Here is a 14,935-nt window from a genome sequence, read left to right as displayed (position 1 = left end):
CCGAGAGTCAGGCCTGAAGATTCTGGCACCTTCTTGCCTCAGGCAGAAATAGCCTGCGCTAAACCACAAACAGCCATCGACGCTCCTGCGTGAACTATGTATTGACGAGATTTGCCTTTGACCGATCACTCAATCTCGACCCACGTATTGACTCCGTCCATTCGACTTCTCCCGTCGTCTCGTCCCGCTGTCCAGAGCTCGATTCGACATCGCTCTTTGCTCACAACCAACTCCACCACTAGACATTCATCGCCCTGAGGCGCGCGTGAGCGAGCTGAGCCAAACGGTATCTGTACTTTCACCGGCTGAGAAGCCGTTTCGCTCTTTTGGGGGACGAAAAGAGTACACGCAAGACATACGCGCACTCGAGTGAGATCTATCAGTGCCCAGGATTCTCAAACATGTCCACCATCTCAGCAGAGTCGCCGCTAGGCCAGGCGTTGAACGAGCGCGTTCTTCCCAAGTTGATGGAGCTGGGATGGAGCTCGGGCGAACAGGACGACACTCTCTCTGAGTATATCATATTGATGCTTGCGAACGGCAACAACGAGGAGCAGATTGCCACCGAGTTGGCAACCGACCTTTTGAACACGGAGCCCGACGATCCGGCCCCCGCCAACTTCGCGAAGTGGCTGTTCCAGCAGGTCAATGAGCTACAGCAGGCTCAGGGCGGCGCCCAAGCTGCTTCATCTGCTGCAGCAGGCGCCGCACCTGCGGCTGATGCATCGACAACCGCTGATACAGACATGACCGAAGGCGCAGATACTTCGGGAGCCATGTACGTATTCTCTTTGGATGATCAAGATCCCCTTGTACGATGTCAACTAACACATTATTACAGCCCCACAGGACCCAAAGCGATGCGTAACGGCGCCAAGGGTGCCGCACGCGACAAGCGAATGTCCGGAAACCCCAACAAAGCCATGGATCGATCTGCAGATTCCGTTTTGCATCGCGTGCGAGGTACCCAGGGAACTGGTCGTATCAACTCGCATTCCCGAGACCCGCCAAAAGGCCCGCGCCAAACCAATATCCAACGCAATCTCGCAGCCGCGGGCGTTGGACGCGGAGGCCCTGGCATGATGCAGAACATGTCTATGCCCGGTCAGATGGGTCAGATGGCATACCCGCAGCAGAACGGCGGACAGATGGTCATGGACAGCAACCAGATGCAGCAGATGCTGCAAATGCTGGAGCGGCAAGCGCAGATGATGGCACAAATGAGCAACAGCATGCAGCCGAATCAAGGCGGCAACTTCCACAATGGTCGCTCGTTCGGCGATCGCTCCGACAAACGGAACAAGTTTAACAACAGAAGTCACCACAATCAACAAAGCAACAAGTCTACTGGTGGTGACACAGAGATGGGTGAGGATGGCCAGCCGAAAGAGGGAGGTGATGCAGCTGCGCGCGGCGAAAACGGTCATGAGAAGTCGGCCGCAGAAACGATGTGCCGCTTCAACAAGCAATGCAAGAATCCGGACTGTATATATGCGCACTCCGGACCCATGACTTACACGGGCATTATTGTGGACACCTCCTCGGTCTGCGACCATGGTGCCGCCTGCACAAACAATCGATGTGCCTCGCGTCACCCTTCCCCAGCAAAGAAGCAGCAATATCAAGCGACAGTACCTTGCAAGTACGGTCCATACTGCCAGAAACCTGGCTGCACGTTCCAACATCCGCCCAACGGACCGTGCAAAAACGGTGCGGACTGCACGGAGGAAGGGTGTCAGTATTGGCATAATCCAGTCATGTGCAAATACCCGCAGTGCACGAACAAGGCTTGTCCATACAAACACGCTCCCGGCCAGAAAAGAGGATATTACCGCAGTAATCAGGTAATTTTCAATGGCGGAGAAGCGGAGAAGCATGTTAGCGAAAGACAATTTGTCAGTGGAGAAGGTGAAGAGGAGCTCATCACACCTGGAGCTGCGGCTGCGGAGGGCACCAGTGAAGGCATGGATGTTATTACGTAGTGTGGGGTTTGGGAGGGGGAGGATGGGTCTGCTTGTGTGTGATATTGAATGCCAAAAGGAGAGCGGGATGCTTTTGACAGGTTATGATTCGCATGGCACGATTGATGCATGTATAACAAACACCTTCATTGGGCGGCGCACATATATACCTCCGGGATGGGACAGGCACTCTGCTAAGTCGCCCTTGACCACAGGCACACTTGGCGAGAGCGAGCCATTTATTTATGTTACATTTTTGAGTGATCTATGCTACTGCAGCTTGATCGGAGGGCTGGGAGGCTGGCATTAGACTGTCAGGTCTGTGAAGATCGGAGGGATTGGCGTGGTGGATCAAGTATATCTCACAGGCTTCGGGCGCTTGCTCTTCGGGCCGCGGTGTATTATGGAAAGTTCTTTTTCTCCTACTTATAGCGCAACAGTCGCTCCTATGTGACCTTCTCTATTTGTGTGAACGTGAACCAAAGTGTCAGCGGGTAAGTCGTATGATGCTGGATGCGTCCTGCAAGGCTGATGCATCTGGTGATTGGACGAGGCACGGATAGAGTGGACTGACCTCGATCCTCAATCCAGTAGAAAAAAAATCGCCGCCGACATCCCGAGCTCCGATGCTGGATCAGACCAGACGTCAAAACCATTCGTCCGCCATTGTTGTGCGCTTCCCAATGCCATTGCGCATCGCCCACTCTTTGCGATGCGCTTCTCTTCTTCCGTCTGCAGGTTTCATAATGCGGTGATCCATCCGCCACAACGAGGCCTCCGTTCGCATCTCCTCTCGCACCGCCAGCTCTCGAGACGTAGCAGCTATGCCACTGCCAGCACAAGCTCGTCGGTGTCGCCTGACGCGAAGTCTCCTGCTGGCAACACGAAGGCAACGGATCTGGGCTCTCCAGACCAGCACGTAGCCATTTTAGGAGGAGGTATAACGGCTCTCTCGGCAGCGTACTACCTGCTACGCACGCCACAACCGCCCAAAATCACCATCTATGAGAAGTCCCCTCGCATAGGCGGCTGGCTGCAGTCCAAGTACGTCGACCTTCCTGGTGGTGGGGGGAGCGTTCTGTTTGAGGCTGGGCCTCGCAACGTGCGGCCCGTCATACCTCTGGGTTTCGCGACGGTCGCGCTATGGGAGAACATTGGCCTTGAAGCCAACATGATCGTGACGCCGAAGGACAGCATTGCTGCGAAGAGGCGCTGGCTGTACTATCCTGACCACCTTGTCGAGCTTCCGAGTCCTTCTCGCGGTCTCCTGGCGAATCTGTGGACAATTCTGACAGAGCCGGCGTTCAAAGGCTACATGCGCGACCTCATGTACGAGATGAGCGTGCCGCCTCGGGGCGCCGACGTGGAGGATGAGAGCGTTGGCGAATTCATCTCGCGGAGGGTGAACCGGCGGCTGGTGGATCAGGTCGCTTCGGCGGTGCTGCATGGCATCTATGCAGGTGATGCTTGGGAGCTGTCTGCGCGATCTGTGCTGAGCGATGCGTGGTGGGCAGAACGGCACAGCGGAAGCGTGTTCAAGGGTGTGATGGATATGCAGCGAGAAGGCTGGATGAGAAGGCGGCACGCAGAGCTGCTGGAGCATTTGACGAGGTCACAGCAGCCTAGCGAGGACGTAATCAGGACAGTGAAGGATGCGAGCACAGTCACGCTTGACGGTGGGCTGGAAATGTTCGCTGACAGGCTTCGTCACTGGCTTGAGACCATAGGAAATGTGGAGTTCAAGACCAAGACGGAGGTAAAGACGGTGAAAATGGCAGATGGTGGCGACGGTATCGAGGTGGGTAGATCTCTTCCACTTGCGAACTGTGTGAGGTATGCTAACAAGTGTTGTGATAGCTTACGACGTCTTCTGTTCCCACGCCTCAGAGATACGACCAGATCATCTCGACCATCCCTTCGAAAACTCTCTCGTACATTACTCTCTCAGAGAACAACCCTGACTCCTTGTCGTCTCTCGCCCAAACGCCTACGGTTAGCGTCAATGTTGTTAACCTTTTCTACACCCAGCCTAATCTTCTTCCCATCTCTGGCTTTGGCTACCTCATTCCACAAGCCACGCCTCTAGAAAACAACCCAGAACTAGCTCTTGGCGTCGTCTTCGACTCGGACGTCGTTCCATTGGGCCAGGACAAGTTGGAAGTGCTGGACACAAGCAGGCCGGAGCAACCACGAGGCACAAAAATTACCGTCATGCTGGGCGGTCATTGGTACAACGCCTTTGATTCCATTCCAGATAAAGAGTTGGCGTTGCAACACGCTAAGTCAGTTGTCAAGCGGCATTTGGGTATTAAAGCCGAACCAGCCGTCACTATGGTGAACCAGCAGCACGACTGTATTCCTCAATATACCGTGGGACACACGCGTCGCCTTCGCTCTGCCCACAGCGAGCTTCTTCGCCGTTTCGGCGGGCGCTTGAAAGTTGCGGGCAGCAGCTACGGCGGCGTTGGCATCAACGACTGTGTGGTTGCAGGTATGGAAATTGCGGGTCTCGCTGCCGGTAAAAAGGAGAACTGGCAGAACAAGACTGGACTCGAGTGGGCCGAGAGCGGTGCCGACATGGATTACATACGCGGTCCGGCTTATTTTGCTGAGAGAGGAATCGGAGGCTTCGCCGCCGCAGGCTCAGGCCCGCAGAATTGAAAAGAGCAATGTTCTATCAGCAAGATCGAGGAAGAAAAACCTGTCTTATAGATAACGAAGCGTGAAAGGCGGTTGTGTCTTTGTACAAGACGTCCATGAGCCAACCGGATTCTAGTGCCCATGAGGAAGGATGTCAAACGGGCATCAACTTTTCTTAACCAGTTGCCTCCAAAGGCGGAATGTAGCAATAGTATTGTGCTCAAAAATAGACTTCAGATATCATTTGACATACGAAAGGTGAAGATGTCGATTGCGTTGCTGTAAAGTCAGAATGAGGACACCATATGCCGAGTTTCACCATCGTGACAAAGTCTTTGCTTGTACTGCTTAAGTCATCATTTTTACCACGTCACATCAACATGAGCTAACGAGTTTCGATAGCAGGCTGCGTAGCAAATCTCTTGCCCATTACGTATAGCGACCATGCTGCGTAGACAATCGTCCGTAATCTCTACATCTCTATTGCAAACCCAGAGGAACTGTCGTTCATTCTACTTTGTCGAAGAATTCAACAATGGCTCTCTGTCATACACTTCCTCCAGCTAAGCACGGCAGACCACTCACTGATGCGTCGCAGGTCCAAGATTACCTGTTGTATTAAACCCCCCGTTGCCGATGTACGTTCATAGGACTGACGACTCTGTACGGATCAGGACCTGCTTGCCGCAGGAGCTATCCTGTGGGCAGATGATGGATTCATTGCTTGACTTGACTGTGCTTGCTTGCGGAGCTGCTACTGATTATCGTCCTGCCTCCACGCAGGGCCGGTATTTAGCTGATATCTGGACTTCTGGTTCTACAACGAGATTGGCAAGTGCTCCCATTTAGTTGAATGCCTCTCTACTTGCTGTCGAGAGAGGTTGCCCGCACGTGTATACCTATGCTACCTGGGAGAGCGAGGGAGCCTTGCTCGTGAGCCGCTGCCGAGATGCATCAAGCGATTCCAACGATGTAGTTATACTTCTCATCCACGAGCAGGTCCGTGGGGGCTGAAAACTGACCCTCTGTTATGCGACAAATCTATTGTGGCACAAAAGGTTGGCATGAACGAATCCCCTCCCTTTATGTTTCAACACTCCACGCAAATTTACTGGTGACCGAGTTCGAGACCTCCAATTACGGGTCAGATGCTCAACCGCCCAGTCGTTTTTATTTTCTGGGCGCCCAGACACATCCTTATCTGTTTGACTGGCCAAGTTGAAGAAGACGCTGGGGGTTACTGTTTTCAGCTCAGCAGGCGTCTGAAAACACGACTTTGCCAGCCCTCAGCATGGCATATTCCGATACTGCTGACGTTGATTGCGGCGGTCCAGACGTTTAATCGACATGCTGCTAACCACTCTACAAACCGCTTAACCTCTGAAGATTTCTGAATTCCCAGCATTTTTCGCGCTAAGTTTCGAGAATGAATCCCTCAAGCGCTTGTCGTCCGCTTTGATGTTGTGTAAGAGCAGGCTCTGGGACTGGGCCGCACAAAGAAATGTTGCGACTGAAGCGTGCTCCATATCGACAAGTGTCCTCCGATATCGAATTACACGAGCTCTGGAGCAGCACTGCGGTTTCAAGACTTCCAACGACGGCGTCATGGACGAAACGGCATTTCAAAGGGTGGAGGTTTGGTGTAATCAGCGGGGCCTGGCTCGCCATCTGTGTCCTTGTTTTGAACGTGGCCATCACATTTTCTGCGCTTCAAAAACAACATGCAGAAGATAGTGGTCGGCGAGTCTTGTTCGAAGGGGATTGCAGAAAGGCTGAGACCTTGAACGTGGTCGCTCATCTTTTGATCAATGCCATGAGTACGCTTTTACTCTCCGCTTCCAACTATGGAATGCAAATCCTCACCGCCCCTACAAGGAGTGAGATTGACTTTGCTCATGCAAAGAAGAAGTGGTTAGATATTGGAGTTCTCAGCCTCAAGAATATTAGGACTATCAGCCGAAGCAGAGCCCTGTTGTGGGCCACGCTTGGTGCTTCGTCTCTACCATTGCATCTGATGTAGGTTGATCACAATCTGGTTTAGACGATGAATCTCGTTGATCTTTCTGTATCTAGGTACAATTCAGCTGTCTTCTCCACTGTTAATGCGCACGAATACAGCATCTACACCGCACGGCCAGATATGCTGACGAACACGGCAGCGAACAAAAATAGCCCTCTCGGCTATGCGCAAACTGACGCTCGTTATACCACAGTTAAGCAGCTGTACGAAAAGGCGATGAACAGCTCCCTCGACAAACTCAGCGCAAGTCAGTGCATTGATGCGTACGCGATGAATTTCCAGACAGAACGAGGGGACGTCATTCTCGTTACCAATGACCAAGGTCCTCTCCCTGTGAGAGATTACAATAATTTTGAATCTACCATTAACCGAGGTTCTATGCAGTGCAAAAGCAATCCATTCGATTGGATCTGCGGCGAATATTTCGCCAGTAGCTGCTTTGGCGGCGATACCGACGTGTGCTCTGTAGCTTATAAGAACATCGATGGAGACAACTGGTCGCCTCTCGGCAACAAGGTTGAGTATTGTCTAAGTGAAAAGCTGTCAGGTCACTGTAAGGTTCAGTTCAGTGTTGTGATTGCGTGGGTAGTTCTTGCGTTCAACCTCTGCAAAGCCATAGCTTTACTGTTGATCTTCTTCTTCCTTTCGGACGATCCTCTTGTCACGATGGGAGATGCAGTGTCGTCTTTCCTTCGAGTCTCCGATGAAACGACTCGATCCAGATGCTTGATGTCGCATGACAGACTGGCGTTGTGGACGATGCCTCCAGAGCCGCAACCATATTCTGTTAGCATCAAAAAGAACAGCAGAAGGTGGTCAAACGTCGTCAGCAAGCGTCGGTGGTGGTTCTGTATGGCTCTGTATAGTTTTTGATTCTTGGTGAAAGTGCCTGGTCGCTAACATAGGGAAATAGATATTTTGCTGCCATTGGAGCTTGCCTATTCCTCTTCCTTTACGGAATTTTCGGTCATCCGCTTCCATCCCGAATACTGATAGCGTTGCCAATAGGTTCCTTGAATCCAGCAACGTTTATATACGGATGGACATTACCTTCTTCGGGAGCGCTTGGGCTCATTTCCAATGTCATCATCGCCAACTTGCCCCAAGTCGTCTTATCCATGATATATTACACGTACAATAGCTTGTTCACCTGTTTTCTCGCCGGGAGAGAATGGTCACGATATGCTACGCATAAGAAAGGTCTAAGAATCAGCTCAATCCCTCGTGGGGCTCAGAGGTCCACGTACACGTTGCAGCTCCCTTACAGAGTTGCTCTTCCACTTATGACCCTGAGCGGCATCCTTCACTGGCTGACGTCGCAGAGCATATTTCTCGTCAGTGTTCAAGAGCAAAGCCAGGATGGCCTAAGTGACGAGTTTCTCACCTGCGGCTATTCCCCGTCCGCGATTCTTGGAGTCATCACGCTGGGATCAGTTATGGTAGCCATGGTCTGGTACCTGGGAACTCGCACGTACAGGGGTGGCATGCCAATCGTAGCCACGAACAGCGCATGTATCAGTGCTATGTGTCACGTGTCTGAAGAAGAGAGAGAGGCTGACATTGCGTTTCTGCCTGTAAGATGGGGGATCCCCGATCATCGCATGGAGGATGATGACAGGAAAGATTCCGTTCGCCACTGCACGTTCTCGAGTTTGTACGTGAGAATGCCAAAGGAAGGCGAGCTATGCGCTGGAGTCAACTCTGCGGATAGTCATAACTAAAGAAAGCACCGAGCATGACAACAGTTGTTTCATTCCCTGATCTTAGCTCTAATTATCATCACGTCCCCGCCTGCGCTGACGCTCATCATTCCCGTGCTCTAGCGTTACGAAACGTTCTTTTGAGAAAGCGAAGAAACACACCGTATTTCAGCCCGTAAATCAAAGTGGCCCCGCATGTGAATTGTGACAATATCAGTAATCTAGCAATAGCAAGGCAATATGCTCGATCAAACAACATGTACGGCAAATTCTCACGAAATGTACCGGATGGTGGCTGGCGAACACACGTAGGCTGAGGTTACCCGTAGCAACAGATATTTGAGTTCGCGCGTAGGATTCAAACTTCTGCGCCAAGTTCTCCGCGAGCGTTATATCAGCCATCACGGAGAATCAACGGACGCATGGGTTTAGAACATAGATGATATTCGGCATGCAAGTTAAAAGCGGAACGATGACGCACAGGGAGAGACGTGAGGAGATGGTTCGGCTTTTAGTAATCCACGCGACATATTTACGACCCATCCCCACAACAGGAGCTTTACATTGGACGCGCAACGATCGAGGCAGAGAGAAAAGGAGACTTGGAAATTTTTTTCCTCGGAAATCTTAAATTCGCTTTGAAAATACCCAGGCTTACAAAAAAAGCGTACGAATTAGACCATGGCGCAAGAGTACATGAGAGCAGTTGGTACGTGAGCGTCAAGGCAAAAAGCAGTCAAGGATTCTCACTTCCTTAATCCCGAAGCATCTTCAATTTTTCTTTTAGGTTTTTTTGTACACTCTGTCAAAAGCCAAAACCAGACGTCAACATGCTGACCTATACCTATCAGACATCAAGGGCGGCAAGGGCCCCATCTCGGCCCTCTACATCAACGATAAATACCCCAAGCCGGTCGCACGTGAAGGCCAGGCAATCGTGAAGATAAAGTACTTTGGTCTTAATCGTGCGGACCTCCTCCAGCGTGAAGGAGGCTATCCATCTCCGCCACACGCCAGTCCCCTCATGGGCCTTGAATTCTCCGGGACGATCGAAAGCATCGCGCCGGGCGCTGAACGGGAGTTTAAGGTTGGCGACGAAGTCTTCGGACTTGCTTATGGCGGGGCGTATGCCGAGTACATCGCCGTGAGCACGCACATGCTCATCCACAAGCCCCAAGAATTGACGTGGGAGGAAGCGGCCGGTATCCCGGAGACATGGATGACGGCTACTCAGGCGCTCTATCTTATTGCCGGCTTCGTCCCAGGCAAGAGCGTGCTCTTTCATGCCGGCGCGTCGGCTGTAAGCATTTCAGGTCAACAGCTTGTAAAGGCGGACGGAGCAAGTAAGATTTTCGTGACTACGAGAAGCGAGGAGAAGAACAGATTCTGTGTGGAGAAGCTAGGTGCTACAGCTGCGTTTCTACAGACGGGCGATTGGGCGGAAGAGGTGTTGAAAGCAACAGATGGCAAGGGTGTCGACATCATTATTGACTTCATCGGTGCGCCGACATTCGGAAGCAACTTGAAGGCCTTGGCTCGAGACGGAATTTGCGTCACTCTAGCGGCATTAGGCGGGGTGGAATTGCCGGCAGGTGTAAATATCGGCCTGTTGCTGTACAAACGTATCCGCTACGAGGGAAGTACACTGCGCAGCAGGGATGAGGAATACCAGGGAAGGCTCCGAGATCAGTTGGTTGAGCATGCTATGCCCAAGTTTAAGGACGGGACTTTCAAGGTGTTTATCGAGAAGGTGTTTGACATGGAGCAGATCCAGCAGGCGCATGAGTTAATGGCGAGTAACAAGACGAAGGGAAAGTTGATATGCCGAGTTTCATAGTTTCGAGGACTAAGCGTCCAGACTATTGAGAAAATAAGAGCAAAGTTCTGTTGCCTATATCGACAGATAAATTACGAAGAGCCACGCTGAAAACAAGTGCCGTAGCTTTCGTACTCAAAGATCGTCGATTGGGTTGTTTATTCTTGTCTCATACATATGATGTATGCATCCAGCTCGAAGTCTCCCGTAGTTGAACGCGGAAAGACTGAGCGAGGCAAGAGACGTCTGAAAAACGGAACGCAAATGAAACATACCTAGCACGTTGGACTTCAAACGATAAAAATGAAGGAAGAGGGAATAGAACAAGGGAAAAAAAAAGGAAATAGTGACCCTTCTAAGTTCACAAATTTTCTTCACCAGCCTTGGATAGAAAGCCGCGCATAAGGTCAAAATCATCATGACTCCATATGGTATCAACGCTTTGCCGCTTCGTTGGTGATGAGTAATGACAATGCATATATTCCCCGTTTGAATATTCGGCACCATCCAAACGCCCAAAGCTCTTGATTTTCCCGACGATTAAAAGCTGTTGCATGTAGGTAGGATATACGGATATGTAGGTGTATATAGGTTTTCTTTAACCTTCGAGCTAGCTAGTGGTACCCATGATGCGCACGAACGCTAGGGATTGTGCCGTAGTGGAAGTGAGAGGAGTGTAGATGTCGAGTTTCAATAAGCTGTTCATAGAAGCGAATCGAGCCGCGTGAAAACGCTCAGGCAAGCTGCGACAATCTGCAGCACGCGATCAGCTCGGCAGGAGAAAAGGGCAACATCAAGTGGCTAAACTCACCTCCAGCTGTAGCTCTTTATCTTTGTTCCGATTTACCTCGTTACTGACCTCCTGGCTCAAGTTCGCGCCCACTCCCTGCTGGCCACCTTGCCGTCTCGCAAAGGGCCATTGGCTGTACTCTGCCAGCAGCTCATCGACCTGTGCAAATGCGCGCTCTCTTGCCTCATGTCCCAAGGTACTCAGGGCATTCTCAAGCACGTTTGCAGCGTACGCAGCGCACACCATGCTGATGGTGCGCAGATACCGAAACTCCATCTCCTCGGGGAGGAATTGCGAAGCGTTGAGCACAACGGTGCGTTGCGTCAGTACGTTGCGTACTCGACGCCTGATCTCCTCTTTCGCCCCTCCGTCGGCAACTGGGTGAGTCGCCATGTCGAACAGGAGGAAGTTGCGCTTTTCAGTACGCAGAATGCCCTTGTCTACAAGGCCCTTCGCAAGACGTTCACGCACTTGCTTGAGTTGATAGCCGATCTTCATGAGATTCCAAGTTTCGCCTGTCAAATCCCGTCAGCCGCACAGATTCTCCGTCCAATGTCTGCCACGACATACCGCTCATAAGATCAATCCAGGATGCGACACTCATCTTCTCGCTTGTCTTCATCATCTTCAGGGCTTCATCTAGAAGAACCTCTCCTGTCAGGGTATCATCGATAACCTCGATGATGCGGTCTTGGAGCGGAAATCGTCGTCTTGAGGCATCCTTTTGCATGCTGATCCTCCCCCTAAACGCCAGTTCGAGGACTATGCATCCGCGCAGCGCGTATGAGATGTTGTCGTTCCAGAAAGATAGGTATCCCTGCACATGAGGACGCCTAGCAGTTAGCCACTTTGCTCTTTCGCCGCGTTGGCAGTGCTCTGCTGTCAGATCACAGCACGCTTTCAGGGGACGTATACCTGTTTATCTTTGAGACCCATGAGGAGAACCTCCTCCATAAGCGTCAGCTTGGGTTGTTTGCTCCTCTCGGCGCTTTCGCTGATGTCCCGCGGGTCGAACGCAATTTTATGCCCATTCTCGCTGTTTTCGTACGATGTTTCAGGGGCCCGGTAGTCGTCTGTTCTCCTAGGCGCCGGCGAGCTGACTCTGCTGCCTTCACCGCTGTCGTCGCCCGTGGACGTCTGCGCTCCGCCGCGCCGCCGGGTCAAGCCCGATGTCGAGGCCATTAGGGGAGGGCGGGTTCACGGACGCGTGATGCGAAGCGAATGGCTCGGAGGAGGAGAGAAGCGCCCAGAAAAGGGAGGTGTTGCGCCCAGTTCAGGACTTCGTTGTGGGGTGTGGAAGTTTTGGGTTGTCGAGGTCGCGTGTAAGGTGGGAGAGATGACGGCCAGACAGTGGTACAGAACAGGGATGGAAGCCCAGCCTGTGTCGCTCGTTCGACAGCAGGACGATCAGCTGCCGAGCGCAAACGACACGCGTAGACGAACTTTTCCGCCGAATCGAAGAAGAGTGCCAATGGGCGGTTTTTTTGGTTCGCCCTGGGACTCGAGGCCAGCAAAATGGGCTATCGTGGTCACTTGCAGATTTATCGACGCTTGGTCAGGGCGCGCTAGGAAATTGTGAAGAGCGGCTGCAACTTTTTTTAATTGCGGTTGCGCCGCTCGCTTGCGAAACACAGGGTGGAGACGACGACGAATCCGCACCACAGACGGTGCGTGGACAAACAAGGCCTGCAGGGAGAGCACTGAGAATTGATTTCCTTTGCTCTATATAGTACAGTGCTTATGATCTCACAAGAGAGCTAGGCGTTCTAAATTGGAAATGCTCAACAGCGCAACGCTGCCTTTTCGCCCGTCCCATTGTCACCAGTACTGCTCTTTCCTCCAGCTATATCATACACAAGACTCAGTGGGCTACGCTTCATTAGCTGCATTGTGCGTGCATGGTGCTGGAGATTTGAAAGTACATACCGTCTGGCTGGCTGAGGATGTAGTTTACTGCTTGCTCAACTGGAAACTTGCATCAGCCTAGGCTAAAGGCACATCACTGATTGTTGCCAATCTTACCGCTGTGAATGGCATCTGCTTCCTTGTCTGGAATCTCAATGCTGAACTCCTGTAACTTGTCATCGGCTGTGCTGTCTTTTGGGGTGTTGAAAAAAAACCCACCTCCTCAATTGCCATCACGACTTCCACAGTGTCCAAGCTGTCAAGACCGAGATCATTCGAGAAATGTGACGTTCCAGAGAGCTAGCGAAAGAATCAGCACCACGACACGACCCTCTTTGGAGTGCATCAAGTACCTTCGAAGGGTCCGTCACCTGTAGGGTACGGTATTAGCCACCATCTCAATATCGCCATAGATGGATCTGGCATACCTTATCGAAGTTCTTCAGAAGGTCCAGTATCCTTCCCTGCACCTCTTCCTTCGACAGGCCGGAGCTGGCAGCATAGCAACGAACAGCCTGGAAACCAAGCTGCTGTCTAGTTGGCAGGATGGAGGAGCGGATCATGTTCGAGCGGGCAATTGGCGTCGCGCGCGCACAGCCCCATCGTGATGCGGCACGAGTGGATGTGAGGAAGGCTTGTCGGAGCATGTTTGACGGGAAGACGGGTGTGATATCAAGCGGAAAGGATGGGGGAGGACGATGGTGTTGATGATGCTACGATTCTATGTTAGGGAATTCCTGGAAGCTCGGACCGCCAGAAGGAAGAACCACTTCGAGTCACGTGGGTCGAGCGTGGCGACGACGGCACTGAGGTCAACAGGCTATTAAAAGCCAATCGAGATGTCAATTGAGTGTACGGATGCCGTTTGAAGTGCCATTACATCCTTTCAGAGCTGCTGCACCGCTTCTGAAGCTTCCTGCATTCTCCAGCCAATGAGCGCACAGACGTATTCAGCATTGTAGTTCACACCCGAGAAACCACACCTTCCATCGCCAACAGCTGCAACTCTCCCCTCCGCAACGAACAATGGCAACAACACGGCCACTGATGGCGCTGGCGCGCTCGCGGCCAGCGTCTTCGGTCATCTTGACCTCCTCGCGTTCGCAGGGCCGCTACGCGCGACCCGTCAGCGCTGTTTTGTTCTCAACATCTGCTCCTCGAACTGCTACTCCTGCTGGTGTCTCACCCGTTGGCTTACGAGTTAGTCGACCGCCACGCTGGGACGAGGAGCAGGAGAGCACCATGGACAAGGCAAGCAAGTACTTTCTCCTCACCGAGATCTTCAGAGGAATGTACGTAGTGCTGGAGCAGTTCTTCCGTCCACCGTAAGTGCATCTGCCCCGCGCTGTTGTGCCCCCAGAGGCATCTCTATGCGAGAATTCCAGCGTTTAACTTGATTGTCCAACAGATACACCATCTACTATCCCTTTGAAAAAGGCCCTATCTCCCCACGGTTCCGTGGAGAGCATGCCCTACGACGATACCCGACTGGTGAGGAACGTTGCATTGCTTGCAAGCTGTGCGAGGCAATTTGCCCAGCCCAGGCCATCACAATCGAAGCCGAAGAGCGTGCAGATGGCAGCAGGAGGACGACGAGATATGACATTGACATGACAAAGTGCATCTACTGCGGCTTGTGCCAAGAGAGTTGCCCCGTGGACGCTATTGTGGAGAGTAAGCTTCGATATTCACATGGACTTGGGCGTTAAAGAACGTAGCTAATGGTACTTTACAGCGCCAAATGCTGAGTATGCGACCGAGACGAGAGAGGAACTTCTATACAACAAAGAAAAGTTGCTATCAAATGGCAAGTTCTACAAGGAATAACCAGGTTCTAATGACCGATACTAACATATTTGATTTAGGTGACAAGTGGGAGCCCGAAATTGCTGCAGCTGCAAGAGCCGACGCTCCTTATAGATAAACAGGGCTTGCGTTCAAGCATTTACTATGTATATAGCATAAACAATCAAAGCATTGGTCTTCTATCGTCCTTATTTCGCAAATATGTACTCGGTATCGGTGAATCCATCCCGGTTGGTTGACCAAATTTATTGCTTATGGGATTACTGCTTTTTCCCAATGCTTGGAATCGTATGCTGT

The 14,935-nt window shown here is 51.8% G+C and overlaps 7 protein-coding genes across 7 annotated transcripts; 5 read left to right on the top strand and 2 right to left on the bottom strand.

Moving 5' to 3' along the window:
- Positions 1 to 115: 115 nt before the first annotated feature.
- On the top strand, positions 116 to 2,405 carry PV09_05799 (uncharacterized protein). Its single transcript, XM_016359346.1, has 2 exons — positions 116 to 778; positions 842 to 2,405. The coding sequence occupies exons 1-2, from the start codon at positions 402 to 404 to the stop codon at positions 1,980 to 1,982; spliced, it is 1,518 nt and encodes a 505-aa protein (XP_016213025.1). The 5' UTR covers positions 116 to 401; the 3' UTR covers positions 1,983 to 2,405.
- Positions 2,406 to 2,569: 164 nt separating this feature from the next.
- PV09_05798 (protoporphyrinogen oxidase) lies at positions 2,570 to 4,910 on the top strand. Its single transcript, XM_016359345.1, has 2 exons — positions 2,570 to 3,759; positions 3,819 to 4,910. Exons 1-2 carry the CDS (start codon positions 2,674 to 2,676, stop codon positions 4,620 to 4,622), a joined length of 1,890 nt encoding a protein of 629 aa, XP_016213024.1. The 5' UTR covers positions 2,570 to 2,673; the 3' UTR covers positions 4,623 to 4,910.
- A 1,192-nt stretch (positions 4,911 to 6,102) lies between these two features.
- On the top strand, positions 6,103 to 8,342 carry PV09_05797 (uncharacterized protein; the record flags this gene model as incomplete). Its single annotated transcript, XM_016359344.1, has 3 exons — positions 6,103 to 6,617; positions 6,675 to 7,481; positions 7,535 to 8,342. 3 exons carry the CDS (start codon positions 6,103 to 6,105, stop codon positions 8,340 to 8,342), a joined length of 2,130 nt encoding a protein of 709 aa, XP_016213023.1.
- A 499-nt stretch (positions 8,343 to 8,841) lies between these two features.
- Positions 8,842 to 10,392, top strand: PV09_05796 (uncharacterized protein). Its single transcript, XM_016359343.1, has 2 exons — positions 8,842 to 9,030; positions 9,173 to 10,392. Exons 1-2 carry the CDS (start codon positions 9,003 to 9,005, stop codon positions 10,156 to 10,158), a joined length of 1,014 nt encoding a protein of 337 aa, XP_016213022.1. The 5' UTR covers positions 8,842 to 9,002; the 3' UTR covers positions 10,159 to 10,392.
- PV09_05795 (uncharacterized protein) lies at positions 10,098 to 12,482 on the bottom strand. The gene is made up of 4 exons (XM_016359342.1): positions 11,843 to 12,482; positions 11,498 to 11,744; positions 10,949 to 11,442; positions 10,098 to 10,890 (listed from the first exon to the last, which is right to left on the bottom strand). Exons 1-4 carry the CDS (start codon positions 12,107 to 12,109, stop codon positions 10,840 to 10,842), a joined length of 1,059 nt encoding a protein of 352 aa, XP_016213021.1. The 5' UTR covers positions 12,110 to 12,482; the 3' UTR covers positions 10,098 to 10,839.
- A 131-nt stretch (positions 12,483 to 12,613) lies between these two features.
- PV09_05794 (acyl carrier protein) lies at positions 12,614 to 13,696 on the bottom strand. Its single transcript, XM_016359341.1, has 6 exons — positions 13,261 to 13,696; positions 13,186 to 13,203; positions 13,052 to 13,132; positions 12,950 to 12,998; positions 12,854 to 12,892; positions 12,614 to 12,796 (listed from the first exon to the last, which is right to left on the bottom strand). Exons 1-6 carry the CDS (start codon positions 13,477 to 13,479, stop codon positions 12,789 to 12,791), a joined length of 414 nt encoding a protein of 137 aa, XP_016213020.1. The 5' UTR covers positions 13,480 to 13,696; the 3' UTR covers positions 12,614 to 12,788.
- PV09_05793 (NADH-ubiquinone oxidoreductase 23 kDa subunit, mitochondrial) lies at positions 13,668 to 14,823 on the top strand. The gene is made up of 4 exons (XM_016359340.1): positions 13,668 to 14,157; positions 14,241 to 14,506; positions 14,568 to 14,639; positions 14,698 to 14,823. The coding sequence occupies exons 1-4, from the start codon at positions 13,859 to 13,861 to the stop codon at positions 14,754 to 14,756; spliced, it is 696 nt and encodes a 231-aa protein (XP_016213019.1). The 5' UTR covers positions 13,668 to 13,858; the 3' UTR covers positions 14,757 to 14,823.
- Positions 14,824 to 14,935: the final 112 nt, after the last annotated feature.

This window comes from Verruconis gallopava (genome assembly GCF_000836295.1).
Source record: "Verruconis gallopava strain CBS 43764 unplaced genomic scaffold supercont1.18, whole genome shotgun sequence".
Lineage (NCBI taxonomy): Eukaryota > Fungi > Ascomycota > Dothideomycetes > Venturiales > Sympoventuriaceae > Verruconis > Verruconis gallopava.
The sequence above is the reverse complement of the archived record's forward strand: the minus strand, read 5'-3'. Positions and strand labels throughout refer to the sequence as shown.

Coding starts and splice junctions, on each gene's coding strand:
- PV09_05796 (XM_016359343.1), top strand. CDS start 9,003: ATGGCGCAAGAGTACATGAGAGCAGTTG. Junction 9,031..9,172: donor AGAGTACATGAGAGCAGTTG/GTACGTGAGCGT, acceptor TATACCTATCAG/ACATCAAGGGCGGCAAGGGC.
- PV09_05798 (XM_016359345.1), top strand. CDS start 2,674: ATGCGCTTCTCTTCTTCCGTCTGCAGGTTTCATAATGCGGTGATCCAT. Junction 3,760..3,818: donor ATGGTGGCGACGGTATCGAG/GTGGGTAGATCT, acceptor GTGTTGTGATAG/CTTACGACGTCTTCTGTTCC.
- PV09_05793 (XM_016359340.1), top strand. CDS start 13,859: ATGGCAACAACACGGCCACTGATGGCGCTGGCGCGCTCGCGGCCAGCG. Junction 14,507..14,567: donor CGTGGACGCTATTGTGGAGA/GTAAGCTTCGAT, acceptor GGTACTTTACAG/CGCCAAATGCTGAGTATGCG. Junction 14,640..14,697: donor AGAAAAGTTGCTATCAAATG/GCAAGTTCTACA, acceptor TATTTGATTTAG/GTGACAAGTGGGAGCCCGAA.
- PV09_05795 (XM_016359342.1), bottom strand. CDS start 12,109: ATGGCCTCGACATCGGGCTTGACCCGGCGGCGCGGCGGAGCGCAGACG. Junction 11,745..11,842: donor TGGGTCTCAAAGATAAACAG/GTATACGTCCCC, acceptor CCTCATGTGCAG/GGATACCTATCTTTCTGGAA. Junction 10,891..10,948: donor ATAAAGAGCTACAGCTGGAG/GTGAGTTTAGCC, acceptor CGCGTGCTGCAG/ATTGTCGCAGCTTGCCTGAG.
- PV09_05799 (XM_016359346.1), top strand. CDS start 402: ATGTCCACCATCTCAGCAGAGTCGCCGCTAGGCCAGGCGTTGAACGAG. Junction 779..841: donor GCAGATACTTCGGGAGCCAT/GTACGTATTCTC, acceptor ACATTATTACAG/CCCCACAGGACCCAAAGCGA.
- PV09_05794 (XM_016359341.1), bottom strand. CDS start 13,479: ATGCTCCGACAAGCCTTCCTCACATCCACTCGTGCCGCATCACGATGG. Junction 12,999..13,051: donor TCGTGATGGCAATTGAGGAG/GTGGGTTTTTTT, acceptor GACAAGTTACAG/GAGTTCAGCATTGAGATTCC. Junction 12,893..12,949: donor AGCAGATGCCATTCACAGCG/GTAAGATTGGCA, acceptor GCAAGTTTCCAG/TTGAGCAAGCAGTAAACTAC.